Source organism: Dendrobium catenatum, unplaced genomic scaffold, assembly GCF_001605985.2.
Source record: "Dendrobium catenatum unplaced genomic scaffold, ASM160598v2 fragScaff_scaffold_627, whole genome shotgun sequence".
NCBI classification, from domain to species: domain Eukaryota; kingdom Viridiplantae; phylum Streptophyta; class Magnoliopsida; order Asparagales; family Orchidaceae; genus Dendrobium; species Dendrobium catenatum.
This window is the reverse complement of record NW_021319089.1, coordinates 931,156-957,877: the sequence shown is the minus strand read 5'-3', so window position 1 is coordinate 957,877 and position 26,722 is coordinate 931,156. Positions and strand designations below refer to the sequence as shown.

The following is a 26,722-nucleotide window of genomic DNA, read 5'->3' as shown; positions in this document are numbered from 1 at the left end:
CCATCACTGACTATTGTCCTTGTGACCACCATCGTCAGATAACGGTCTTTACAATCTCCATCGCCCATCGACTACTGTCCTTCCGACCTCCATCGCTCGCCGACTATGTTCCTTCCTACCTTCGTTGCCAGACAAAGGTTTTTATGACCTCTGTTACCTACCGACTACAGTCCTTCCGACCTCCGTCACCAAACAACGATCATTCTGATCTCCGACGCCCACCGACTACGGTCCTTCCAACCTCCATTGCCACGAATACGTAAACAGTGATTCTTTATATTTCCACAATGTAACACACTCTATATGATGTATATTTGTTATATCAAGGCAAGGCCTTCCCCCCAATGAAGGGCCTCATTTATAATCAACTGCAAATACTATTGGATTCATTCAAACTAGACTAGGCCTCGTGGTTTTTTCCATTTTTTAGCTTTTGGACTCATTTTATGCCTCTTTTTCACTTTTTCAAACTTGCTTCCATTTTAAGTCTTAAAAAACTCTCAATTATGATATTATCTTTCAAATATGAGAGAAGAAGAACTCACTCTCTTATATAAGGAAAAGTAAATCATAAACTAAAACCTTATCCATCTGATATAGACAAACAACTTAATTAAGAAAATCTGAAATAAGTTCATTGGTTTGCAAAAATATTAAAATGATATATAAAGCTATATGAAGATGAAACAAATCTATTTATCTTGGTCTAATTTTTAATTAGAAATAGATTTTGATTTAAAAAGAAATTATACCCCTAAAGGAGTTAGAGGAAGAGATATAATTTTCAATTTCTTCCTTATCTATTTTAGAGGAGTTAATCACTGTTTATAATAATATGTAAGATTTTCATTTAAAGAAGAGTTCAACTATTGAAGTGAGTAGAGATCATATTCTTAAATTCTAAAAAAATAAAAACACATGCATAAAAATTTTTTATGATAAACTAAAAAATACATTAATCAGATTTCATATTTTCAAAGCATTCTTTTTCAAGCATGAATTTCTATAACACCTAATCTGGTTCTAAAGGTGCTGAATGTTTCAAAAGCCAATAGTTTTGTAAAGATGTCAGCAAGTTGATTTTCAGCGGCTACATGATGTAGCTCAATGTCTCCTTTTGATACATGATCCCTAATAAAATGGTGCCTTATATACATGTGTTTGATCTTAGAGTGTTTGATTTGATTCTTTGAAATGTAGATGACATTAATGTTATTACATAAGATTAGAATGGTGCCTACTGATAGTCTTAAATATAGAATTTGTTACTTTGACCAAAGAACATGTACCACATAATTTCCTAAGGCTATATATTCAGCTTCTACAATGGACTAGGCTACTAAGTTCTATTTTCTACTAGACTAGGGACTAAATATTGTCCTATGAATTGACAGGTTTTATAAGTGATTTTCTTATCCACCATACATCCAGCAAAGTATGAATCAAAATATCTTATGATTTTAAAGGAAGTGTTGTCTAAGATACCATATTCCTAAATTTTGGATTCCTAAGAGATATATAAGGATTCTCTTAATAGCAGTTACGTGGGATTCTTTTGGATCAGTCTGAAATCTAGCATAGAGATAAACACTAAATATAATATCAGGTCTGCTAGCAGTTAAGTAAAAAAGTGATTCAATTATTCCCTCGTATTTCTTTTGATCAACTATTTTTTTTCACCTGAGTCCTTATCCAATTGAATTGTATAGCTAATGGGAGTGTTAATTGACTTTGCTTTATCCATTTCATATTTCTTAAGGATGTACTTAATATATTTTGATTGACTAAGAAAAATTTCATCATTCTTCTGCCTTATACTAAATCCAAGAAAATAGTTCGATTCTTCATTATACTCATTAGGGGTGTCAATTTCGGGTCACGGTTCGGGTTCGGGTCGAACCCGAAACTGACCCGGCACTATTCGGGTCAACCCGAACCCGACCCATTTTTAAAATCGGGTCGATTTCCTGGACCCGAACCCGACCAGCTTCGGGTCCGGGTCAACCCGACCCGACCCGAATGAGCCGTTTTCAACCGAAAAATTGCTAATTTTCGGGTCAAAAACGGGTCAATCTCCTCTTTTTGGGTCAAAATCGGGTCAATCTCGGGTTGGCGGGTCAAAATTGGGTCACTTTCGGGTCAAAGGGTTAACCCGAACCAGACCCGATTTTTGAAACGGGTCGAAATGTTGAACCCGAACACGACCCGTTTCGGGTTCGGGTCGTTTCGGGTTCGAGTTGACCCTAACCCGAAATTTTCTGGTCGGGTTCGAGTCGGGTTTTCGGGTCGTTTCAAATATTGACACCCCTAATACTCATCTCAAACTCCTTACTCATTCTCTTAGATAATTGTCTAATTTTGGTGGTTGGATATCAGCAATTTAACAACACTGTTCAAATTATGATAAAGTGATGGCTCAACTCTCTCTAATTTTAAGTCTATGCCCAAGCTCAGTCATCATCAAATAGTGGTAGTTAGTCAGCAGTGTTTCAATGAAGATGGTCAAGCGGTGGTAGTCTGATAGTAATGGTCGAACGTCTTTGATCTTATGGCGATTATCAAAAGTTAGTTCATCGACAATTATCTGATTTTGATGGTTGGATGATGACAGTGGTTGGATGGCTGAACTCTCTCCAATTTTATGTCTAGGTATATCACATTAAAAAGTTCAATTGTACTACAAATTCTCTGAAATCTAATTTTAAAATACTTCAGAAAATCGAATGTAATTTTGAAAATTTTCATTTAAATATTATCTCAAAATTCTTGCTCTTGCTCAAGTGAATTTTTTAATGATATATCACACATTATATATGATGAAATACAAACATCTCATTACTATTCATACAATGACAAATGAGATATTTCTTCTTTATAATATTTCGAAATGTTCTTCCTCCACATCACTTAAATATAAGTAGCATGGTAAATTTACATTAATCATAAGCCATTATTTTAAAGATTTCAACGTATAAAGCAACTATTAAGTATAAATTTATCAAAAAACAAATCCTCCAACATGAGAGCGATGGGGGTTTGAAAACCTCGTTCCCATTAATGCAGCTTTAACATTTTCTATTAAATTCGGTCAATTGTTTAAAACTTGTTTCAAAGATAAGGGGCCGAAAGGGAGGAGGCTGCGACGCGGACTAAGGTAGGTCCACACGCTCTAGTCATTTAAATTTCTTCGCTTGCCTTTTCCCGTCAACTCTTTGAAAACTCAAAATTTTATATATTTAATATTTAATATATATGTTAATAATATTTAAAATTTTAAATCATTATTAAAATATTTGTTAATACACAGATTTTAATATTAATTTATTGATAAATATTATATAAACAGATATTAAATTTTAAATATTTGACATATAAAGAGGATAAAGATTTCATAAATTCTTCATTTTTTTTTCATAAATTTATAGCTTCGTGAAGATTTCATAAATTTTATTTACGATGACAATAAATTTTTATTATAAAAAAATTAATTTTATGCTGAAAATTTTATTTTAAGAAGTAATAAAAAAATTTCAAGACGTCTTATTTACTATTTTATAAAATCATTATAATTTTTATATTAAAAATTTAATTAAAAGAAGCAATAAAAAAATCATGCAAATCTTAATCAGCATTATTTGTTAAAATGAGCCGCAAATGTCAAATTAAAACCAAAAACAGAAACGCCTTTCCCTCTGCGTATCTAAAAACCCCAAACTGTAGAGGACTATCAAACTCAAAAGCATTCCTAAACCCACAAATGGTTATCTCTCTGCTTTTCCTACCCATCCTCCTCTCCTACCTTTCACCCACCGCCGCCAACAACCCTTCGCCAGCCATATTCCTCTCCGTCTGCGGCCAAAACCAAAGCCAAAATGCCGAAGCCTTCGACGTCAACTTCGTCGACGCCATGGAGAAGATCTACCAGAACATCACTGTCGCCGGCTTCGCTACTTCCGCCTCCGGCTCAGCACTAACCGTATTCGGCCTTGGCCAGTGTTTCTCATACCTGTCCCATGTAAACTGCCAGCTCTGTTACTCCCAGAGCAGGGTCAAACTTCCCCACTGTCTGCCCGCCACCGCCGGTCGCATCTATCTCGATGGCTGCTTCCTCGAATACGCAGATCGCAATGTCTCCACTCATTCAGTGGACTCCGCCGATGCCTTCAACTGCAGCAACACAACCGTTGCTGAACCGCTTCAAACGCGATTCTCAACACTGACGGCGGAGCTCGTCGGGAATTTGACGGCGGGGGCCTATGAGAACAGCTATTACATGGTCGGAAGCGTCCAGGTGTCGCCGGATGTGACGGCTTATGGGATGGCGCAGTGTTGGAGGTCATTGAATGTTAGTGGTTGCAAAGAATGTTTGGAGAAAGGGAGACAGGACATCGTCGGCCGGTGTTTACCTGCCGACGAAGCCAAGGCCATGAACGCCGGATGCTTCGTAAGGTACTCTACGGAGCCGTTCTATTTGACCAATGGGGCAGGAGGGGAAGGCAACGGTAGTGGGAGTTCTTCTGGTAGAGTTACTTTCGTTCTTTGCTTTTCATTTATTTTTCTTTTTATTGGGAACATATGGCAACTTTTCCTCCATGATTACTTCTTTCTGTGGATATTCATGGATTGGGAATTTTGATTACTGCAGCTCACCGTAAAGTAATTATTGCCGTGACAACTGTTTTGGGGTCGCTGGTGGTTGCTGGGTTATTTCTCTTGTGGAGGATGAGAAGATCCGCATCTGGTTATGGAAGAGGTAATGGCAATTTGAAGAGAAGCAAGCATTTAGCTTGTTAAGTTATATAGGTTTGGTTTGGGATGATTTTCTTACCGCTTCTTAAAGCAATTTTTTAGTAAATTTTTTTATTTTTTTACGAAAAGCTACTTTACGAAGCACTAAAAAAGTCGTCCCAAACGAAACCTTAGTTTGAAGGGGTGGATTGATAGTTGATAATTATTTGTTATAAATTGTGTTATTGATACAGGTGATGAGGCTGGTAATCGTGAGATTATTAAATCCATCTCAAAATCTCGTTTAAGTTACAAATATGAGGATTTGAGCAAGGCAACAAACAATTTTAGTCAGCACAACAAGCTCGGTCAAGGCGGATATGGCGCAGTTTATAAGGTACATTCTAATCAAGAGTTATCTTGCTATTAATAAAAAAATATTACTTGGCCGTTGTGGGAGAGATTATTCTGTGGGGATACCGTACGGGAGAACCATTCAGTACCGTACTTGAGCGTGTTACACTTTTGAGGTGATGTGATACATTTTTATTGGTCTTTGAACAACGTCTGGACATAATTTTGCCCGCTATGGACCTCCCAACCACTGTTGCTTCCCTTCTATAATCTATTTATAGTGTAGAAGCAGATAATTATTACTTCTTTATTTCTAGTTTCTATTGTATATGTGGTAGTAAGCAAATGGCGTGTCGTTTGTTACTTAATTAAATTGAGGAAATTCAATAAATATCTGATAATAATTAAATTTATTTTTCCTTTAGTTAAACGCTATCACCAAGTAATGAAATTGAAGGAGAAAAAAATTGAGAAAATGAAAAAAAATGAACTCTAAACATTTAAAGAATTCATATATCATAAACATTTATTTTGATTTTGAATTACACCGAACAATTTGATGAAATCTTTCAATGTTTATCATTCTATGATATTTTGTCCGTCATAAAAATTGAATCAAGTAATAGAAGAAACCTTTTTTTGTTCATGAAAGTTGCACTTCTCAAATAATGCAAACCTTTGCACCGATCGAACTGCTACAGGACCTGCAAGAAGAAGCGGCAAAGAGAACAAAACAGAACTCCGGTTCTGTGTAGAAGAAAGCTATGTTTCTGTATTCAGATAGTATAAAAGTTGTCTACTCACATTTTCCTCCTCTCCCTATATGTATAATACTTCTTTCTATAATAGTAAAAACAAGCTACCATGTGTAATAGTACTATAAAACGGAAAATAGTAAAAATGATAGTGGAGAGCGAACTGGCAGTTAGGAAAAGGTATGCTACTCCCCTTGGTAACGTGTACCACATCATCAAATATCTATCTTCTGAATCTCCACAATTCTTCCCATAGACGCGCGTTTTGATTGAACCGATGATACGAAAATGGCATTCCATGCTTACATTAGTAACATTAATAAAACCCTTCAATGCCAAGTTTATGAATTGCTTTGGACATATAGAGTGATGTGTGAGCTTTGCACAAGCAGGGCATTCTGCCAGATGGGAAGGAAATAGCTGTGAAGAGGCTTTTCTTCAACACAACCAATTGGGTTGATCAATTCTTTAGTGAAGTCACTCTCATTAACCAAGTGCATCACAAGAACCTTGTAAAGCTTCTGGGTTGCAGCGTTGAAGGACCTGAAAGCCTTGTTGTTTTCGAGTTTCTTAGCAACACTAGCCTTGACCGCTATTTATTCGGTAAGAAAAACCAATATTTGGAAACATCAAATGAAAGAAAAGTACTGATTCTTACTGGATTTTACTGTCCTCTTTATGTTTCCAGATTCATTCATGAGAACTTCACTAGATTGGGAAAGAAGATTCAATATAATTGTTGGCACTGCAGAAGGCTTAGCTTATCTGCACAGTGCTTCAGCTGTTAGAATCATTCATAGGGACATCAAAGCCAGCAACATATTGTTGGATGATAAGTTCAGGCCTAAGATCTCAGATTTTGGATTGGCGAGGTACTTTGCTGAGGATCAAAGCCATCTCAGTACTGGCATAGCAGGAACTTTGTAAGCCATGCAAGCCCCTTTTCTTTTTATTTTTTGCAATTGCAGTTTTATTTATGTTTTGTACTATAAAGCAACCCAACTAAGCTTAAAGCTCAGTGATTAGACCATGAATATCTGTTTATTCCGAGGGAAAAAATTTAGCTTCAAGATATCCAGGTCTTAATCTTTGTTGAGGATTACGCTCCGTTTGGAGCGGCTTTCTTACTGCTTCATAAAACAGTTTTTTAGTAAAAAAATAAAATTTTTATACTAAAAAGCTGCTTTAAGAAGCATAAAGAAATTCATCTCAAACGAAGCCTTGGTTTTTCGCTTGTAACATACTCCACCCCCACTGCCTCAAGTATTGCTCATTGCCCAAAAAAAAAACAACCTAAAAGATTAAGCATATAAGTTTCTGCCTGTTTTCAAGTGCATATTATAACGCTTGACTTCTCTGGAACTGATCAATGCTTGCAGTGGCTATATGGCTCCTGAATATATTATGCATGGGCAGCTAACGGAGAAGGCCGACATCTACAGCTATGGTGTCGTTGTTCTTGAAATCCTTACAGGTTGTAAAAATCAAAGCTCGATATCAGCAGAAGGTCATTCTTTAACTCAACAGGTAGAGCTAACCTTCAACTCTACTTATTATTTGGTATCGTTATCCTTAGCTGAACTATTTGGATGAACTTTATGAGCCTTTTGAATAGTGCTATATGAGGCATTGACTCCATTTTGTGTAGGTTTTTTATTTATGCAAATTTTGATTCTAGTTGTATTATCTCTTGTCTTCCTATTTCTTCTTTTAGGTCCATATTATTTCTATCATCTCATGTGCATCTTCTATTTTCAACTATACATATCCCAATCATGACTCTTCAATAGATGCTCGGTGTAAACGAGTCGAGTTTTAGCATTATCGAGCTTAGCTCTTTACTCGGAAAGCGAGCTCGTCAATAGCCGCTCTATTTCTGAATGGCTGTCATCTTAAAAAGTTGTCATCATGAAAAGCTGCAAAGGACACTTTGCATTAATAAAAAGTTGTCTTCACTTGAAAAGAGGCAACAAAATTATATAAATTAGCATTAAAAGCAACCATTTGACATTAAAAGTAACATTTGAATTCCATATTATAAGTTGGATGCCATTAGTTTCTTTAAAATACCCAAAATATAATAGTTTCGAGCCGGCTCCCGAGCTCACGAGCCGCGGCTCGCGAGCTCACGAGCCGAGCCTCGTCAAGCTTGAACTCTAGCTCTTTTATCAAACGAGCTCTAGTTTGAGCTCGAGCTCGTGGCTCGATAAGCTCGACTCGCGAGCTCGTTAACGAGTCGAGCTCGAGCTAGCTCACGAGCTGACTTGGCTCACTTACACCCCTATGCTCCTGTATCTCGCTTATATGAATGTTTCATAATCTATAATTTCAACTTAAATTACAAATTGATGCTCAACTTGATTTTAAGGCTTTTTTTATCCAATACATAGATTTAGGCTTCGTTTGGGATGGCTTTCTTACTGCTTTTTGAAGCAGCTTTCTAGTAAAAAAAAATATTTTTTATACTAAAAAACTGCTTCAAGAAGTAGTAAGAAAGTCATCCCAAACGAAGCCTTAAATAGCATAGCCACCCAATTGTAGTTTTATAAAAGCAAACTTAAGTCTTTATATTCTTATATTACATAGTTTTCTTGAAACACTTTTCTATAACTACAAAATTTAGCTGAATTTATATCTTTATCTACAGTCATATTTCTTTCTATAGAAAATCCAGACTACTTGTAACTAAGACTCAAATTTTTCATCATAGATATGGAAGCACTACAACTCACATACACTGATAAGGATGCTGGATCCTAATCTTCAAGGAACGTGCTCAGAGATAGAAGCCATCAAAGCATTCAAAATTGGTCTTCTGTGCGTGCAGGCATCTCCCAGTCTAAGGCCACCAATGTGGAAGGTCGTCGACATGCTTACAAGCAGACTGAACGACCTGCCTGAACCAACCCAGCCTCCATTTCTCCACATAAATGGCTCACATAGCTCACATAGCCAAAGCCATGCGTCACAGAGCAGAAGCCATGGATCAGAATCATCTCATCTGAAATCTCCCTCAATCAAAAGCCCTGATTTAGAGGATACCCCATCAGTAAATCAGATTTCAGTTAGTATTTTTGAGGGGAGATGAGAAATTTTGGCCCATCATCTGCTTGTCACTTTATATACTCTAAGGCTTCGTTTGAGACGACTTTTTTATGCTTCTTGAAGCAATTTTCTTTATACTAAAAAGTTGTTTTAAGAAGCAATAAAAAAATCGTCCCAAACAAAGCCTAAATGTGATAATGGAGCTTCCAAAGCAAGATAGTCGATGATTCTTTCTTTTGATTACCAGTACAAAATCTTCACAGGATATGACTGTTCTCTTCTAGATTTCTTGTACATGTACAAACGGAATAGGAGATGATTTTCAAATGAGAAATGCTATACTTAAAAAAAAAAAAAAAAACCTACATTTAAATTAGACCAATAAAAATTCTCTTCAAGTGAAAGTGCATGATACTGATCTCATTTTACTTAACCAAATAATTTTGTGTAGAATTTTTTGGGAGTATAGAAATACTTGTTTCAAATGTGTTTTTAGAATTTATGATTAAGGCTTATTTAATAGGATGTAAATAGCATTGATAATGATTATAAATCAAGTGTTATTTTTGGAGCCTGCCAGCTCACGTTGTCACGCCTGCCTATGCCCGCGCCCGAGGCTGCCCACACACGCTTCTGCGCGCACCCGCGCACCCGCCCGCGCTCGCCGCACGCACCAGCTTGCACGCTCTCGCATGCGCCCGCTCTCGCCCGCCAGCGTCAGTGCGTTTCAGGTACGTGTCGGGTCAGGTCAACCCGGCAACCCGACGTGGTTGGGTCCGGGTCCATGTTTCCGACCCGTTTACATACCCGGGTCGGGTTAGGGTTGACCCGTTTGAACCCGGTTTAGTTCCGAGTTCGACCCAAACCCAACCTGTGACCCGAAATGTCACCCCTAATTATGTGTGTGATTATAAATTCAACATGTTTTATAATTTTTTTTTCATTAATTTCGTATGTGAAAATGAAATCATATATAAGAAGGATTTGTGGAGATTAAAACTGATATTGTTTTTTATTCATCCTTCAAAAGGTTATATTGTTTGAGATAATGAGCGATATTTTTGTTCCAATGCTATTTTGTGAACAAATAAAACGTCAATATGTGTGCTAGTAGTTTTGCTTTCATCTGTTTTATGTGTGAAAATAGTTTTACTGCATATGAAAATTATATGGAGTTTAAAACTCAGGTTGATTGCTATGTATTTTAAATTATGAATGGTAATCTCTTCTATTTTTCACTATTTTTAATCAAAATCCACAAGAAATTGCCAATCATATTTTATGAAATGTTTTAATTTGTAAATCAATTCAGTGTATTTGGATGAAATAAATTTTATGATAAATTTATTAACTATTATTTGACAAAATAATGTCAGCATATTTGTTTGTGGATTCACCTACGTTCATTTTGTTAAAAATAAATAAAAAATTATTATATTTCATGGATATATAGGGGCGGAACCAGCCTTTTATTTTAGGGTGGATAAAATTAGGAATGTGAAATGCATAATCTTATATATGAAGTAGTGAAGAAAATTTTATCAGAATTTGAGCAACTGCATTTATTGAAGATATGCAAAATAGTTAAAATGTACTTGTCATTAAGGGCTTTAACTTATGGATCCTAAGTGTACTTACTAGCCTCGACTGATCTCTTATGGTGTAGTCTAGTCCATGGCCATAGGGTGGGCATGGGTAGGCCTATAATGGGCTAGGGATCATGTTTGATCAAAGTAAGCTTAATGAGAGATAAAGCTTTGATGTATTGCCTAAGGTTAACCTACATGGCGTATTGGGAGTTTAAGTGGTTAAACTTATTATAAAGTCCCTATGGTACCTATCAGAGTACTTCACTAGCTAGGGTTAGGGTGGTAGGATCCCTTAAACTTAGGTTTGACCCATTAACCCTAGGTTAAACCTAGATTTGAATTAAGGTTATCCCAATGTTGGTCCATTGCTTCCACTTTTATCTGAGTCCTTATGTGACTAGACTCAAACTATGACCGAAGGAACCAAGGTAGGTCCTAAGAGAGACACCAATGATTTTATTTTTGTTTTTCTTTTTAGCAAGAAGGAATCACGAGAGACACCAAGGATAATTCTAGACTACGCTAGATATCCGATTGACCCAGTAGGAAAGACCCAACTCCAAGGCTTGTGATGATTAGGTCCACTAGACCTTTAATAACTATGAAAGAGATAATTGTGAGTTGACTTGAGTCATACAAGAACTCATTGAGCCAATTTAGGTCATGTAAAGACCCTAGTAATATAAAATAGATGCGATCAAACTTAATAAAAGACCAATTTCCAGGAATTAGCCATGAAGGCTCGTTAAGCTATTGATTCAAACATTGCCAGAATTGATACCAATATCCATATATTTACTTAATTAAGCACATAAGATGCTCTCCCAACCTTGAAAACTTTGTTAATTTATATTCATTCAAAATAAAATGAGTTTAACCAAAGTTTTATTTATTTATCTTCTCAATTTTATTATTTTTTGAGGTGTCCTAGGGGATGTAAATTGTGTTTTATTCAAAATTGTTTACAACACATTTTAAAATTCTCATTTTCAAACTCCCTATTATGTCATTATGGATTATAGCTACTAAATATCATATGCTCCTTTGAACCATATAGAAAATGATTTAAATTCTTCAATGTATTCATTTTTGTGTGCTTAAAATATCTCATATAAAACTAATGCAATCATCCATAATTAAAAAATAATAGGACTTGCCACTTAGATTGATGGTGTTGATTGATGCAAATAAATTCATATATAAAATCTCTAGAAACCAAGATGTGACTTCCTTCTCATCGATTGAAATGAACTTTTAGCTTATTTTTTCGGTGGGCATGATCTACACAAATTATCATTAAAAATTCTAATTTAGTCAATCCTCTTAACTAATTTTAATTTTATAATTTTTTGCGATAGTCATGATTTATCAAGAGTAATATTTAGATACTCAATTATGATCATGATTTATCATGGGCATTCCTACATTCACATAATTAAAGCCTTTTAAATAATTTTTTCAATTAATTTAAGCAATGGTGATGATGAAAAAATATTTCCATTTCAAATCCTATTTCACATAGTTGACCATTCTCAATAAATTTTATTTGTAAACTATACACTATGAAAGGCATTCCTACATTCTCATTATTAAACCTATTAAAATAATTATTTTATTTAATTTAAGTAAATGCTATAAAGAAAAAAAAATTCATTTCAAATCCTCTTTCACATAGGTGACTAATGCTTAGTTTTATTTTAAACTACACTAATATATATTCTTGAATTAAAATAATTACTATTTTCCAATATTAACAATAGATATTAGTTTTTTAATAGTTCATCATAAATGAAATCATATATCTATTCAAGATCAAAATCATATTGATCATCTACGACGATTAAATAGAGATTACTTATCTGATCTTCTGGCTATGTGATTATTGAATTAATATCAGAATTAGTCCAAAAAATTTTATTTTCGATGTGATTCTTATTTCCACAACCTTTGTTATTTATCTTTTCTTTATCTTTGCCATTTTTTTCTTTAACTTAAGTAATTGCAAAAAATTTTGCATCCTAAGATTTAAATAAACATCTAATTACCTTCTCTAAGTTAAAATATTCTTTCCTAAACAGCATTAAGTAGTGATAATTTTTATGAGTATTTAGCAAGTACTTATAATTGTTTCAATAGGTTTCATCCAAATTTTTTTACTAAGGGCATCTCCAACAGAAAATTTCATTTTTCACTCCAAAATGCACTGAATCATCTCCAATCAAATGCCATTTTGCCCCGTAAGCCGTCGTTATCTTCATTCACGCCTTTCTTCCCAAAATTTGGTAGAGATAAAAGAATTGCTCAGATGAACAGTGCAACGCCAATATTGACGTCGCACTGTTCATCCGCGATCAAATGACATAAAAAATGACGGTCAATTAGAGCAAAACAAAAACGACAAACAAGCAATTGCCGTTCCATTGGAGTTGCCCTGAATATTTTTATTCTACCGTATCTTAATAGCCATTATCTCTTTTTTACTAGAACCATCACTTCACAGCTTCTTATATTTTAGTGGCACACGGCCAGTTTTGGCTCTCTGACTTATAACTATATATATATATATATAAAGAAAAGTTAAAAAAGAAATCAAGGAAAAAAAAAAGGCAAACCTTGAACAGCAGGACAGAGAGAGAGAGAGAGAGATGGAGGGAAAAAGCGAGAAAAATTGAAAAGGGCGATAAAAAACAACGAATCGCAAAACCCTAGCTATTACCACTTCGAAATTAGCTTCCATGGACTGGAATACGACAGCCCAGGCCAGATCCCGATTTCAGAGGACTCCAAGTTGGCTGCTTAAAGCTCCAGATCGCTCGATCTCGCCCCTGCTCAATCTTACCCAGCAAGCCGCTGCCCGTGGCTGCAGCTTCTAGATAGGACCCATTGGCGGCACTGATGCTGCCTCCGCCGATCGCTGTGTTGTCCAGATCTGACTATTTTATTAACTAACAGGGCAGGGGATGGGGAACTCTCAGATTCGTGGCCTAGGAGGTACAGTTGCCAGAGCTTATAATTTCAGTCGATGCATTTTTTTTTTCTCGCTGGGTTTGATTATTTGTTGTTTATTTAAAGGGAAAACTGCGTTTCTGAGATGTGGTATGCGAATCTGTAAATTGAGGGCTCTTGTGAGATTAGACTCTTCAGATGGATGGGTCTTCTTTCCTTTTAATGTGAACTACGGGATTGATAGATTAGAGTTGGTTTCATGCGTTTTCTTTGCTTCTCTGCTATTTAGAATGAGATGTTTGGTAATCCTAATTATGAGATCTTTTTTTAATCCCCATTGAAACCTTGCTGTGCCGCAACTGTTTGTTTGTATTGGTTTGTACATAATTTTTTTTTTAATGTTGTGTGGAAGCTATTTGTTTCTCAATGCTGCTTTTAGCTAGCTATTTATGCAATGAATGGGACCCTGACGCTCAGTATTTTTTGTAATGGAAATTCTTTAGTATTAGTTTTGAGTATTTTTGAAGTTGGACGAACTGTATGTTTGAATCGGAGATCAAGGTAAATAATTTTTTTCCCTTATCTTTGATCATGTTCTCTCTGGATGCCGATTTTCAAGCATTGTTATTAATTTAAATTGCATTCTTATGTGCGTAAAGATTATTTTTGTTACTTTAATCCTTTGTCCTTTGCCTCCTTATGGCTATGAGTGGGTTGTTGTTCTTCTTTCATAGAAGTAAATTGTCAAGTGCCATGGTTTTTTCTGTCATACTTCAAAGATGAATGTTATTCTGAACCATTATGTAGTGATTAGTGAATACTTTGGATACAATTATCGCATGCTTAATTTTGTCGTGCTTGCAGAATTGCTGAGACTACCGCCTGGATTGCTACTGCTAAGTTATATGACATTATTGATTTTGGTACAAGTCACAACTGAGGATTTAATGCCTAGTTCGGAGTTTGAAACAGCTTTTGTAACTTCATCTGGTACTCCGCTGAGCAGCAAATCTGCCGTGTACTTACGTACTATACCATCCACCAGATTTCCATTGACTACAGGTCTTCATCTTGTTCGTAGAGGACTGAGGAGCAATTTTCCATTGGAAGTTGCGTCTCCACCGAATATGGTCTCTGCCACTCCGTTTCTTAGTTCGTTAACAACCACTGGTGAACCTTCTTCAAGTTCATTACACTTGTATAAACGAATAATGCAACAGAGCCAACTCCTTTCTCCAGCATCTATGAGTGTACCTTCTCCTGTGGGGCAAAATTCTAGCATTGACTCGAATGTCAGCTCAGTTCCACCTAGTTTAGCAGAGCCTCCGATTTCTCATCATTCAGGTGAGCTTAAGTTTCACAGAAAACCATGAGATTGTTATATGAGCTCATATCAATATGAAATTGGTTTATGCTACTTTAATCAAACTGAATGTTACATGCCATGCCGGTTCCGGAACATTTAAAAGAAATAACACCATTACTAATTCTGGTAGACTTGCTATTGTATCTCTTTGCTTTGTTTTATATGCGCAATGCAATTAGGAGCAAGTTTAAGCTATACATTCCATGTAGCATCTGATTTCCATAAGTGGAACCTGACTCTGACATCACTTTTTTTATGCAATAGAACCTTTGTTTTTGTGATTATTTATTTGACTTGACCTTTATTTAGTTCATATTTTGCAACAGGATGCTGTGGGCCAAACACGGTCCAGAGACGAGGTACTCGAGATTGTCATTGTGTTTATCCTGTAAAAGTAGAGCTGTTCCTTTGGAATGTTTCTCAGAGATCAAATTGGAGCAATGAATTTCTGGAAAAACTAGCGTCTCAGCTTAATCTGCAAGTCACTCAATTTGAGATTGATAACTTCTATGTTGTTGGTTTGTCAGGGCTAAATATCACCATGGACATTGCCCCACATACTGGGATAAGTTTCTCTGCCGCTCAAGTTCATGCAATGAATAACTCACTTACTTTGCATAAAGTTTTTATTGATCCTAATGTAATTGGAGGCTACAAAGTTCTTAATTTTACATGGTTTGAGTCACCAACTCCTTCTCCTGGTAATACTTACTTTTTGTCATTTCATATGTATACTGTTGTAGGAAATTTATGCAACATTAAATAAATTGTTTTAGATGTTTAGCTATTAAACAATCTGCGTTTGTTTAGTGTTATTAAAGGCAGGCCATGTGGCACCCGGGTGCTTGGTCAAGGCAAGGCCATAGCATTTCACACACCTCATTGGCTAATGGGAAAAATTTGGATACTTCTTTTCTTGGTTCTTGATGTCTTTCCTGATTTCATATACAACCATGCTCCTTGGGAAAAATCTGCAGCTTAATGGATCATCTTATATTACATACCCACTGTAGTGTCTTAGGATAAACTTGATTGCTTTACTTGGATGCACCAACTATGAGTGAATATAAAAAACTCACAAAATTACAACAAGAAGACCTAGCACCAAAAGAAGACTAAATTTGTTTGGTTTAGCCAAATCAAGTCTATATCTATGGAAAAGGTGAGAGGATCTGATCCACTATAAAGAAGCCGTAAAAATATTCAAATAAAATAGAAAAAAAATGTATTCCTCAAATCTAAGTATATTCAATCTCACCTAAAGTACAAGCTTTGAATCCCTTAGACATTAAGAGAACAAAGATGAGAGATAATAAAAGATCGAATAATACTTGAAATTCACTACTTGTGCTCTTGAAAATGGTGCTATCGTGCTTGCCTTTGGAATTTTATGGTTATTTATATTGCCACTTTGGTTGACATCACATCAAGACAGTTTTTCACAATTATAAAAAAGAGCAAAGTTGAAATTTATTTATTATTTTTTATCTTTTTCAATTTTTCTCTTTTCTTTTATTTTTCCCCTCCAAACCTCACTCTTTCTCTTTGTATTCTCTTCTCGAACACCTAGCCATTATCCTATGCTGTTCATAGGCCATTCACAAGAAACTACTGTTCACATGTATTCATGAGAAAATCATAAAGTTCTATTCATTTGATGAAAAACTCAAACAGATGAACAAATTTCATGTGTTGATGTCCTGAAATGAAGTCGAATATTCATCATGATATATTTCAATGTTTTAGTTCTAATTTCACCTGCTATATGGATCCAAGAGATATGCATTTGTCAACATTTTCTAGCATCTATGTTCCCACATGTTTTCTTGTCATCAATAATGATTTTTTACAATTCTCGTGTAGATTTTTTGTTGCTGGGGTTATCCAACTATTCATTTTACTTTTTTCTGCTTCCGAGGTATCATGGATCTCTGTCTATATATGGCTAATTAATTTTGTATGGAGTAAATCAATATGCATTCATTATCTCAATTATTTGTTTAGGAGTTCTTGCATTATGATTATATTGTTCTTTTCTTTTTTTAGCATTATTGAGCTTCTTATTTTTTTGTTGAGACGAACTTCTAGCTTTGGGACTACTTTTGTATGATATTTTCTTATTGTTTATGAAATAAAGAGATAATATATTCTCTTCTCTATTTTTTATTTATGTGATGCACAAAAGTGTACAAATTATATTAGAATTAATTTAGTGTGTCATACATTAAAATTATGAGAGAGAGTTATTGAGCATAGGTTACAAGGTGATACTAATGTTTCTCAAAATTAGTTTGGATTCTTGCTAGGTAGGTATACTATGGAAGCTATATATTTATAGAGAGGTTTGATGGAGAAGTATAGAGAGAACAAGGAAGATCTACATATGATATTTATTAATTTAGAGAAAACATATGATAAAGTTTCAAGAGAAGTGCTCTGAAGAGTTCTAGAAAAGAAATGAGGTAATAATGCTTATATTCAAGTCATTAAGGATATATATGCAGGAGCTATTACTTGTGTTCAAAGTTCAAACACAAGGTGGATTACATCAAGGATTAACTTTAAGCCCATATCTTTTTGCTTTAGTCATGGATGTTCTTACTGGACATTTGTAAGAGGATTTATCCTAGTGTATGCCTCTTGCTAATGATATTCTTCTTGTTGATAAGACTAAAGAGGGAGTGGAAGGGAAACTTGAATTATGGAGGTCAACCTTAGAGTCGAAAGGTTTTTTGTTTGAGTAGATCTAAAACCGAATACATGGAGTGTAATGTTAGCAGTAATAGATCTAATGTGAGGATTGTGACTTTGGGCGATCACGTTATTAAAAAGATTACACTTTTATAGATATCTCGGGTTATTGTTCAAATTGATGGTGAAATAAATGGGGGTATTATTAGTATAATTCAAGTTTGATGGATTAAGTGTAGGAGTGCATCCGATTGTTGTGTGATGGAAAAGCATCTCTCAAACTTAAGGATAATTTTATAAGATGATGGTGAGACTTGCAATTCTCTATGGCCCAAAATATTGTCCATTAAAAGATAAACATAAAATTAAGTGTTGCAGAGATGAGGATGCTCATGTTGATGAGTGGCTTCACTATTAAAGTAGAATGTGAAATGAGTATATACGAAATGTTGGAGTAGCTTCAGTGGCATAGAAGATTAGAGAGACTCGTCTTGAATGGTTTGGTCATATGAAACATCGACCTTCCAATGACCCGATTAGAAGAGTAGATATAATAGATTTGACCTATGCTAAGAAAGGTAGATGACTTAGAGGTAGACCTAAAAAGACTTGGTTAGAAAATATTAAAAATAACATTTATTTATTAGATTTAATTGAGAATTTGACTTTTAACAGAACACAGTGGAGAGAAAAGATTCATGTAGCCAACACCATATTGGGGGATAAATTTTTGATGTTGTTTTTGTTATCATAACATTTCTTGAATTCTATTTTCTCTATTTAGCCTAATTATGGTTAATCATGGAATGACTTTTAATAGAAATTACAATCTTGATGTCACCTCTTATTGTGAAGCAATGATTCATAACAACAATGGTGGCCTAGGAAACTTCACCAATCATCTTATTATTGGACATAAATTGAACATAAAAAACTAATTTTATTCTGCACAATTAGTAATAATGTTCATGAACGGAAGAGGCAAAGATGACTATCTCAATAGAGTTGCTATCCCTTCATAAAAAGAAGATGCAATGTTTATAATATGGAGAGCTGAAAATAATATGGCGATGTTCTAGCTAATCAATACTAAGGATCATGAGACAATAAAATTTTGTGTTCTATGTAGCTGCTAAAGAGATCTAGGATGTCTACTAGGAGACTTCCTTTGATAATTAAAATACTTTTGGAGCTGTTTATAATCAAAAGAGCTCTTCATGATCTTCAATAGGGTTGTCATTCTATTAATAAATACTACAATATTCTCACTTGATATTGACGACAACTAAATTTATTTGAAGTATTTGATTGTGAATGTCAAGTGATGCAACCAAGTACTGGAAGATTATTCAAAAGGATATTGTTCAAGTTTCAATTTATGATACAAAGTCAGTTCCAAATCCAAATCTAAGTCATTAAGATTATCAATTATTGATAATAATTTCATTCCATTTTTGGAGATTGTAGTTGGAAAAGGGATTGTTCATCAGAGCTCTTGTATTAATACCCTTTAATAAAATGGGATAACTAAAAGGAAAAATGGGCTTCTCTTGGAAGCAGTCGATCGATTATGATCACAAGTAGTATTTCAAAATATTATAGGGGGTGGTTGCTCTTATTGTTGCATAACAAATTAATCGCATACCAGTTAGAATTTTAAAATTTAGGACTCCTTGACAAATTCTTTCACAAGCTTATCTTATGATCATTAGTGTTGTTACAAGTGTGATTTAGGAGCAAAGCAAAGCAACGTGTTAGGTTTGGACGCCACTTGTGAAGGGTAAGCTCCAAGTAAAGCATTTGTGTTGCACTGCTTCGCCTTATTGTGTCGTAGCACTGTGTGGCTCTTGCTAAGAGCAAAATTTTTGTTCAATTTCCATGGTTCGATTTGATATTTTCCACAATAACCATGCATATTCATTGAGTCATTGATCATCAGATGTCCATTCTTTGCTTAAGCTGGTCGCTTTTAGTGGTTCTTCTCTTCATGCTCGCTCCTCTGCTAGTGTTTATATGCTTCTCACTAGTTCTTTTTATTGGTACTATTAATTTCACTCGTAGCCTCTTCTAAAAAATGTTTCTTGATGCCTCATCTTCACACTATCTCTCGCTTAACACTATCTATGACTCTCACTCTCTGGTTAGCACTCATTCTCATGAGTATATTCTTGATTTTTAAAAATATTCTTACGTCACTTCATTTTTTTTTATGTTATTTATTATTTGATTATTTTTTTGATTCTGAATAACTATAGATTATTTTTATTAATTTATCATTATATTTACTAAAATATTATTTCTTTTTATGATTTAAGTTTGGTTAAATAAATAACTATTATATGCATATAATATATGTGTGTATATGATATACAACTCATTAATGCTTAAGTTAGCAAAATCATTGCTCGCTTTGCACTTTAAGCATCAAAACAAATGAAAACACTTGTGCATCTCATTTTACTTGACACTTAAATAACATTGATAACCATAATCATTTCAACTATATCCCTGAAGGTCTTTGATTGCTATGCTTTGTTCACATTCCTACTACAACTTTTCTATTTTTCTTTAATGGGTATTCACACTCTACTTGAAAATTTTATAGCTCAATGGGTGTAACATTCTATTAAAAATCATCTTTTTTACCCAAAATTCTTATTCAAAGGGAGAATTCTAACACATTATATGAATATCAAATTTATGGTAATGAGAATATTAATCCTCCCCAGATTCCTACTACAACTTTTCTATTTTTCTTTGGGCCTTCATTTATTCATAATTTATCTGAGTTCACTCAACCACCTACTTCTAAGCACATTGAATCTTCCTAGGGTCACGTACAACGAGCATATACAAAGGGGTTGCCTATTTAAGATGACATGGAACTTAAATTAAATAGGTTGACCAATGTATCTTACATGAATATTATCAAGTGGGCATCCAATTCTTTAATCCACGTTACAAAGTAATTTTGATCATATGATAATTTGGAAATTCCATTTGCTCAAGGCAAGGTGTAGAAGGACTTGGGCCAAACATTTTGGACTTTGTTTTTTATGGAAGATTATATTTTAATTTTTATTTCTTTCATTACAAATCTTTCTAACATTGAAATTCTAACCAACATTGAAGAAGCTCTAAAGATATTTGAATGTAGAGAAGCCATTCATTAAGAAATTCCTGTTGGACTTACTCAAGTAAATTGGCATGTCGGGTGTAAGTTTGCAAACATTTTAACGCATCCTTAAAACAAAATTTGGTCTAAGCATGATACAATACCTTTTGACAAAGGAAAGTACTAATGGTTAGTAGGGAAACTTACCTAATTATCTCACAATAAATTTCATTTTAGCTTCTTATCAGTGAAGTAAATTAGTTCATGAATAACTCTACAAAGGAACATCTTGAATTTGTATATTGAATACTGAGGTATCTTAAAATGATTCTTGAAAAATGTTATTCTTCAAGAAGGGGATTAAGAAGATCTATAGAAATCTTCATTAATGCTGATTGGGCAAGATTTGTAAAGATCAAATATTTACTTTTGGTTATTGTTTTTTTTTAAAGGAATTTGATTTCATGGTGAAGTAAAAAAAAAAAAGGAAGAAAGTCTAAGATTCACCATGATAGATTCCTATCTTCCCATTCCACTCTTGGAAATTTTATGAATCCACATTATTTACCTTAATAACATTTGACAGCTCCCAAGTTCTTATATCTTATCCTGCCATCAATAAATATTTTCCAAATTTTCCTATTTTCATTTCTTGCCCCTGGGATTCTCTAACAGAATCAGCCATTTTGCCTTTTTGGCCCTTTTAAGGGATCACAAGATCTCTGCTCCTGGCCAACTATTTCCATATGATGGAGGAAATCTATCTACATTCAATTGTCTTAATTAGGATCCATTTTACTTTGATTTTATGTTTCTTTTCTGTTTTTACATGACCTGAACATCTTATTTTTTTAATCTGATGTTTTCTTCTTAGTTATCAAATCAATAAATAAGATATTATCCTCTTATTTTTCTACATTTTATTCGGCTTCTCTTCACATGCACATCCTTTAGGTATTTTATTCTTAAATAATGATTTCAAATTTAAATTATTTTTAAATTTTGATTTGGAGTTATCCAAAGTATTAAAGTTTGTTATAAACTTTTATTCTAATTTTATAAAAAAAGTATTTATCTTTTATATATTTTAAATTTATACTTGTCTTGGAAAAATTATTGGATTAAATCTGAACAATTCTCCTTATTGCTCAATGATTTGGCAATATATTTGAATCTTTTTCTTGTCTCCCTACCAAATTGAGCACTTTAAGTTCCGAGAGCTTGGAAAGATTGAGCAGTGAGCACCATGTAATTTTAATAAGCCTAGATGATATACAAACTGAACAGCCTTGTTAGACCGGTGAAGCATATATATTTGGTGGGGGTAAGAAATATAGGGAGCCTATACCCCTCGCCCGCACGAGTGATAAAACCGACACGACGACGACTAAGCCACAAAACAAAGATGAAGACTAAGATGAGGAAGAACAAACTCTTACATTTCAAATTAAACTAAAAAGAAGAAATTAAAAAATTACAAACGACGACGACTTGCAAACTTAAAAATTAAGACAACACCCTAAAGTTGCTGCACTTGGAAGAAAGATACAGATGGAGTGGCACTTGCGGGGAGAAGAAAGAGGTTAGAAGCCAAGACGAAAGGTTGGAAAGAGCTCGCAAGATTTCCGGAGGGGATGAGAAGAAGAAGTGGCAAAGCTCTCAAGCTTTTCCAATGAAACCCGTAGGTTTACATTTCCAAAAATCACATATCATTCATTTCTTTTAAATATTACATAACCCCCATATATATAGGTATGAAAGGGGAATACCAAAGGACACAAACAATGAATTCATATAGGAATTCCAAACATCACAAATATTAAAAACCTAATTGCTTTTCACGGAAAAACAGCCCAAGCCAAGGAACCGAAGGAGGAGCCGCGGGAGCCAAGGAGGCCGCACCCCCCCCCCCTTTGTCTACATCAGATTCTCCCCTTCTTGAGGACTCAGCTCCAGATGAGTCAGTTCTGGTTTCTCCTGAGGAGGTGCATACTGTTCATCCAGCTCTTTGAGTTTCTCACCAAATTTCTTCAAAAATTCTTCCTGTTCCTTCTCGAATTGTCTTTGCAGAAATCTCTTCCACTGTTCGAATTTTTGATCACATAGAAACATGTGATACCGAAGCTTGTATAGACGGTCTTGAAGCGGATCAATAGAATCGCCCTCTGTAAGAATCCATCTGTCCAACGAGAGTGGGACGTCGGGATTATCTGAATTGATTTCCTCGTATGAATCCATATTTTTGTTGTTTTCCGTTTTTTTAACTGACTAAAAAAAAGACTAAAAAAACTCAATCTAAACTTAGACTCACAATAAGACTCATGACACAACACGACTTACAAGACTCACACTTGACTTGACTTGACAAAACAAATATAAAACTTGACAACCCAAAACCCAGGACTTTCTAACTTGCTCTGATACCAAATTGGTGGGGGCAAGAAATATAGGGAGCCTATACCCCTCGCTCGCACGAGTGATAAAACCGACACGACGACGACTAAGCCATGAAACAAAGATGAAGACTAAGATGAGGAAGAACAAACTCTTACATTTCAAATTAAACTAAAAAGAAGAAATTAAAAAATTACAAACGACGACGACTTGCAAACTTAAAAATTAAGACGACACCCTAAAGTTGCTGCACTTGGAAGAAAGATACAGATGGAGTGGCACTTGCGGAGAGACGAAAGAGGTTAGAAGCCAAGACGAAAGGTTGGAAAGAGCTCGCAAAATTTTCGGAGGGGATGAGAAGAAGAAGTGGACAAAGCTCGCAAGCTTTTCCAATGAAACCCGCAGGTTTGCATTTTCAAAAATCACATGTCATTCACTTCTTTTAAACATTACATAACCCCCCATATATATAGGTATGAAAGGGGAATACCAAATGACACAAACAATGAATTCACATAGGAATTCCAAACATCACAAATATTAAAAACCTAATTGCTTTTCACGGAAAAACAGCTCAAGCCAAGGAACCGAAGGAGCAGCCGCGGGAGCCAAGGAGGCCGCACGGAACCAAGGCGCCAAAGCCACGGGAAAACACCCAGGCTCGGAAAACCAACAACCACCGTGGGAACCAAGGAGACAATGCACGTAAATCAGCCACCCGCGGAAGCCAAGGAGCCAAGGCATGGGAAAAAAAAACAAATCTTGGGATTCCAAAAGCCATTTTGGAATCCCAAGATACAACTTTAATTTAAGATAAAACAAAAAATAAAAAGCTAAATAAATACGATAATAAATGAACTAAAACCTAGCTAATAATGAGCTAACTCTTAGTTCAATAAATGAACTAAAAATCAGCTCATAAATGAGCTAAATTCCAGCTGAAATTTTATTGAGCTTGTAAACTCGAGGGAGGCCAAAATTGATTTATTTTGGACATGAGTTGAACCCCCCTTTGTCTACATCAATATTACACATCAATATGGATCTACTTGTACCAAAATTGCTGCATCCATTTAATTTTCGTATCTTTAAATTGATTCTGTTGTTACCTCAAATGTTGCATTGCTATGACTTGGCATTATGATAAATTGAAATATGGGATTGATCGACCTAATCATCTTCAATGGTCCTTCAGCCAACCTATGCCCTTTTTTGTTCTAGAATCTGACTTGCAACCAAGAAGTCTGCTTTTTTCTGTTCCCAAATTATGTTACTTCAACGTAAATGATGAAATTGAAGCAACTTCATTCACTTAGAATACAAAAAATTTCAGTTCTCTCCGCATTTATGATAATCAATGCACCTATGAAAATGTTAAGGACTTCATGTACTAAAAATTTCATCTTTCTTCTCTAAAAGCATTTAAAGACAATTTCTCTTGAGGTCTAGTGCATGTTTGACTTGCGTAGATGATCTAGTCACATTATCTTGTATTGTATATAATGCTAAAATCAACTCTTTTGCATTGATTTGCTTCCCATTTAAAATAGCCAGTAGCATATTACTTGAAACTACAAAATAATTCTTTATAATGATATGGAGAAACTAAATCCGTGTTTTACTAATCATTTCATTTGTCTTCAATAGTTATTATAACAACATCTAAATCTACTCTTGATTAATCACTACAATAGCACTTTTATTTGTTAATTTATATTCCTTGTTTTTGCATTGGCATGTGATGGTTTTGTTTTTGAAGTCCGGCAATTTTTTCGTTTTGTGTTACTTCTTTTTATGATAGAAGCATGATATATTTTTGTATCCATTATGAAATTTATTTTTTCCTTTATTAGAGATAGACATTTTAAAAAGTCTCCCCTTAACTAATAATAAGCCATGTTTTCATCTCCTATATCCTTAGAATGAATTGAGGTCTTAACAACTTCTATGCTAATAATATCTTTGCCATATAACTTGGTGTATAGGAAATGTTTATAAGATAGAGCTAAAATGCATGAGAGTAATAAGGCTTAATCCTAAGCATCAACCATCATATTTGTATTCCATAAATATCTAATAAGAAAATTAAACCCATTTGAATGTGATTTAATCAGAGTATTTTCTTGCTTACGAGGAAAATACATCCTTTGTTTCTAATGAAGTTTATTGGAGGATTTTTGGTCATGTACAAAGGCTCAATCTAGAATCATAGTTTCTCCTAGTTTTTTTCTCCATGTCCTTTGCCAAGTGTAGCTGGATTATCAAGGGTTTATGTATACTTTATCTTCTTTTTTTATTAGTCTTTGACATATTTGAATGTCCCATTAGTGCTTTTATAACCTCTTTTTAGATTAACACACTTCACGTTTTTCTTTTCTAAAACTCAATCCTTTGAGCTATTAAAATTTTTCGATCTCATGCTTCATTACTATTATATATATTCTTTGGAAAATCATAACTTCTTTATGTGGAAACTCTTGTCAAGAGAGAACATAATGAACTCACAAAGCAATAATAATGAGATCATGCACCATAAGAAGACATCTAGATTTATGTGGTCCATTTAAAATTAATCTATTCCCACAAAAGAAGCGATATGAGTTTGAGTAATCACATATTCTATAGGGATGTCATATATATGTATTGCTAAAGAATTTGAGCCAGCACATATTCTAAATTATTTATATTATTAATATGTGTTATTTATTATTATATATTTTCATTTTTGAGGATGTTTTCTTTATTATATTTTTTATTATTCTCTTATTTTCCTGGTATGTGTGTGTATACACACAGATATGCTCATATGCTTGTTCTAAAAAGGCATTTGAGTAATGACGTAGCCTATTATAATTCTCTCATTTCAAACATGGTATCAAAGCCATTGCATAGAATTCTATCGATTCTCTAAAAACCTTATTGACCATGCCACTCCTCAAACATCCAAGCTCTATTTACCTGCTTTCACACTTCCCTATAACTATAACTTATTTATGTCCTACTATCTTGTCCTTGTGATCCTTGTCTCTGTTGTTAACCATTGAGACACTTCGCCTTCTCTATTTCCTATAGCTCTTTATATCTCTATAATTTACTGTTCTACATTGATAAGTACTTTTGTGTTTTTGGTTCTTATTATGTCAAATCTCTTCTTTGATACCTCCATTGATGCCCTCTATCGATTCCTTATCTTATCACATCTTCTTTGACATTGTTCTTGTGCCATTTTGAGTTTGTGGGACAGTTTTACGATATCTAAATTATATGTTGATTTAATTATTTATAATAAGAGTCTACACTAGTAATATTTCCTCATCATTGAGGATATTCTTCTTTATTATATATATTTTCATTGTTATTATCTTTTGCCTTTATATAAGCACATCTATGCTTCTAGCATGTAGAAGATAACATCATCAACAACAACAAGCCTTTACTACGTGGGTTCAACTACGTGAAGCCATTTTCTTCATTGTGTCCTATTAAGAATCTTCTTATTTAAATCTGATAAAAAAGTCATTTATGATACTTTCTAACCATGTCTTTTTAGGCCTTCCTCTACTTTATTAATATAGGCCGAATTTAATACATCTACTCTCCTAACTGGATCATCGACAAGCCAATGCTTTATGTGACCAAACCATCTAAGGTGGCTCTCTCTAATCTTATATATCATTGGAGTTACTTTGGAGTTACTTTAACCATTTCATGTATGTAGTTGTTTTACATTCTCTCTCTA

The 26,722-nt window shown here is 34.3% G+C and overlaps 2 protein-coding genes across 4 annotated transcripts in view; both read left to right on the top strand.

The window, feature by feature from the left end:
* Nucleotides 1–3,709: 3,709 nt before the first annotated feature.
* On the top strand, nt 3,710–9,295 carry LOC110112674 (cysteine-rich receptor-like protein kinase 42). Its single transcript, XM_020844975.2, has 7 exons — nt 3,710–4,520; nt 4,646–4,753; nt 4,983–5,125; nt 6,230–6,440; nt 6,526–6,760; nt 7,217–7,364; nt 8,548–9,295. Exons 1-7 carry the CDS (start codon nt 3,758–3,760, stop codon nt 8,923–8,925), a joined length of 1,986 nt encoding a protein of 661 aa, XP_020700634.1. The 5' UTR covers nt 3,710–3,757; the 3' UTR covers nt 8,926–9,295.
* A 3,775-nt stretch (nt 9,296–13,070) lies between these two features.
* LOC110112672 (receptor-like cytoplasmic kinase 176) overlaps nt 13,071–26,722 on the top strand; it is a 32,889-nt gene continuing 19,237 nt past the window's right edge. Inside the window, exons 1-4 of one of the 3 annotated variants that reach the window (XM_020844974.2) lie at nt 13,071–13,462; nt 14,282–14,761; nt 15,110–15,142; nt 15,311–15,484. In XM_020844974.2, coding sequence (XP_020700633.1) covers nt 13,432–13,462; nt 14,282–14,761; nt 15,110–15,142; nt 15,311–15,484 — 718 coding nt within the window. In that variant the 5' untranslated portion in view covers nt 13,071–13,431. Of the gene's footprint in view, nt 13,463–13,543; nt 13,620–14,281; nt 14,762–15,109; nt 15,485–26,722 lie in introns of all 3 variants that reach the window. The other 2 variants (XM_028695372.1, XM_020844973.2) reach the window with 2 other exon arrangements.

Excerpts from the sequence above, each read along its gene's own strand:
- LOC110112674 (XM_020844975.2), top strand. The coding sequence starts at position 3,758 with ATGGTTATCTCTCTGCTTTTCCTACCCATCCTCCTCTCCTACCTTTCA. Across the intron at positions 4,754-4,982 it reads CGCATCTGGTTATGGAAGAG|GTGATGAGGCTGGTAATCGT; the intron begins GTAATGGCAATT and ends TTATTGATACAG. Across the intron at positions 5,126-6,229 it reads GATATGGCGCAGTTTATAAG|GGCATTCTGCCAGATGGGAA; the intron begins GTACATTCTAAT and ends TTGCACAAGCAG.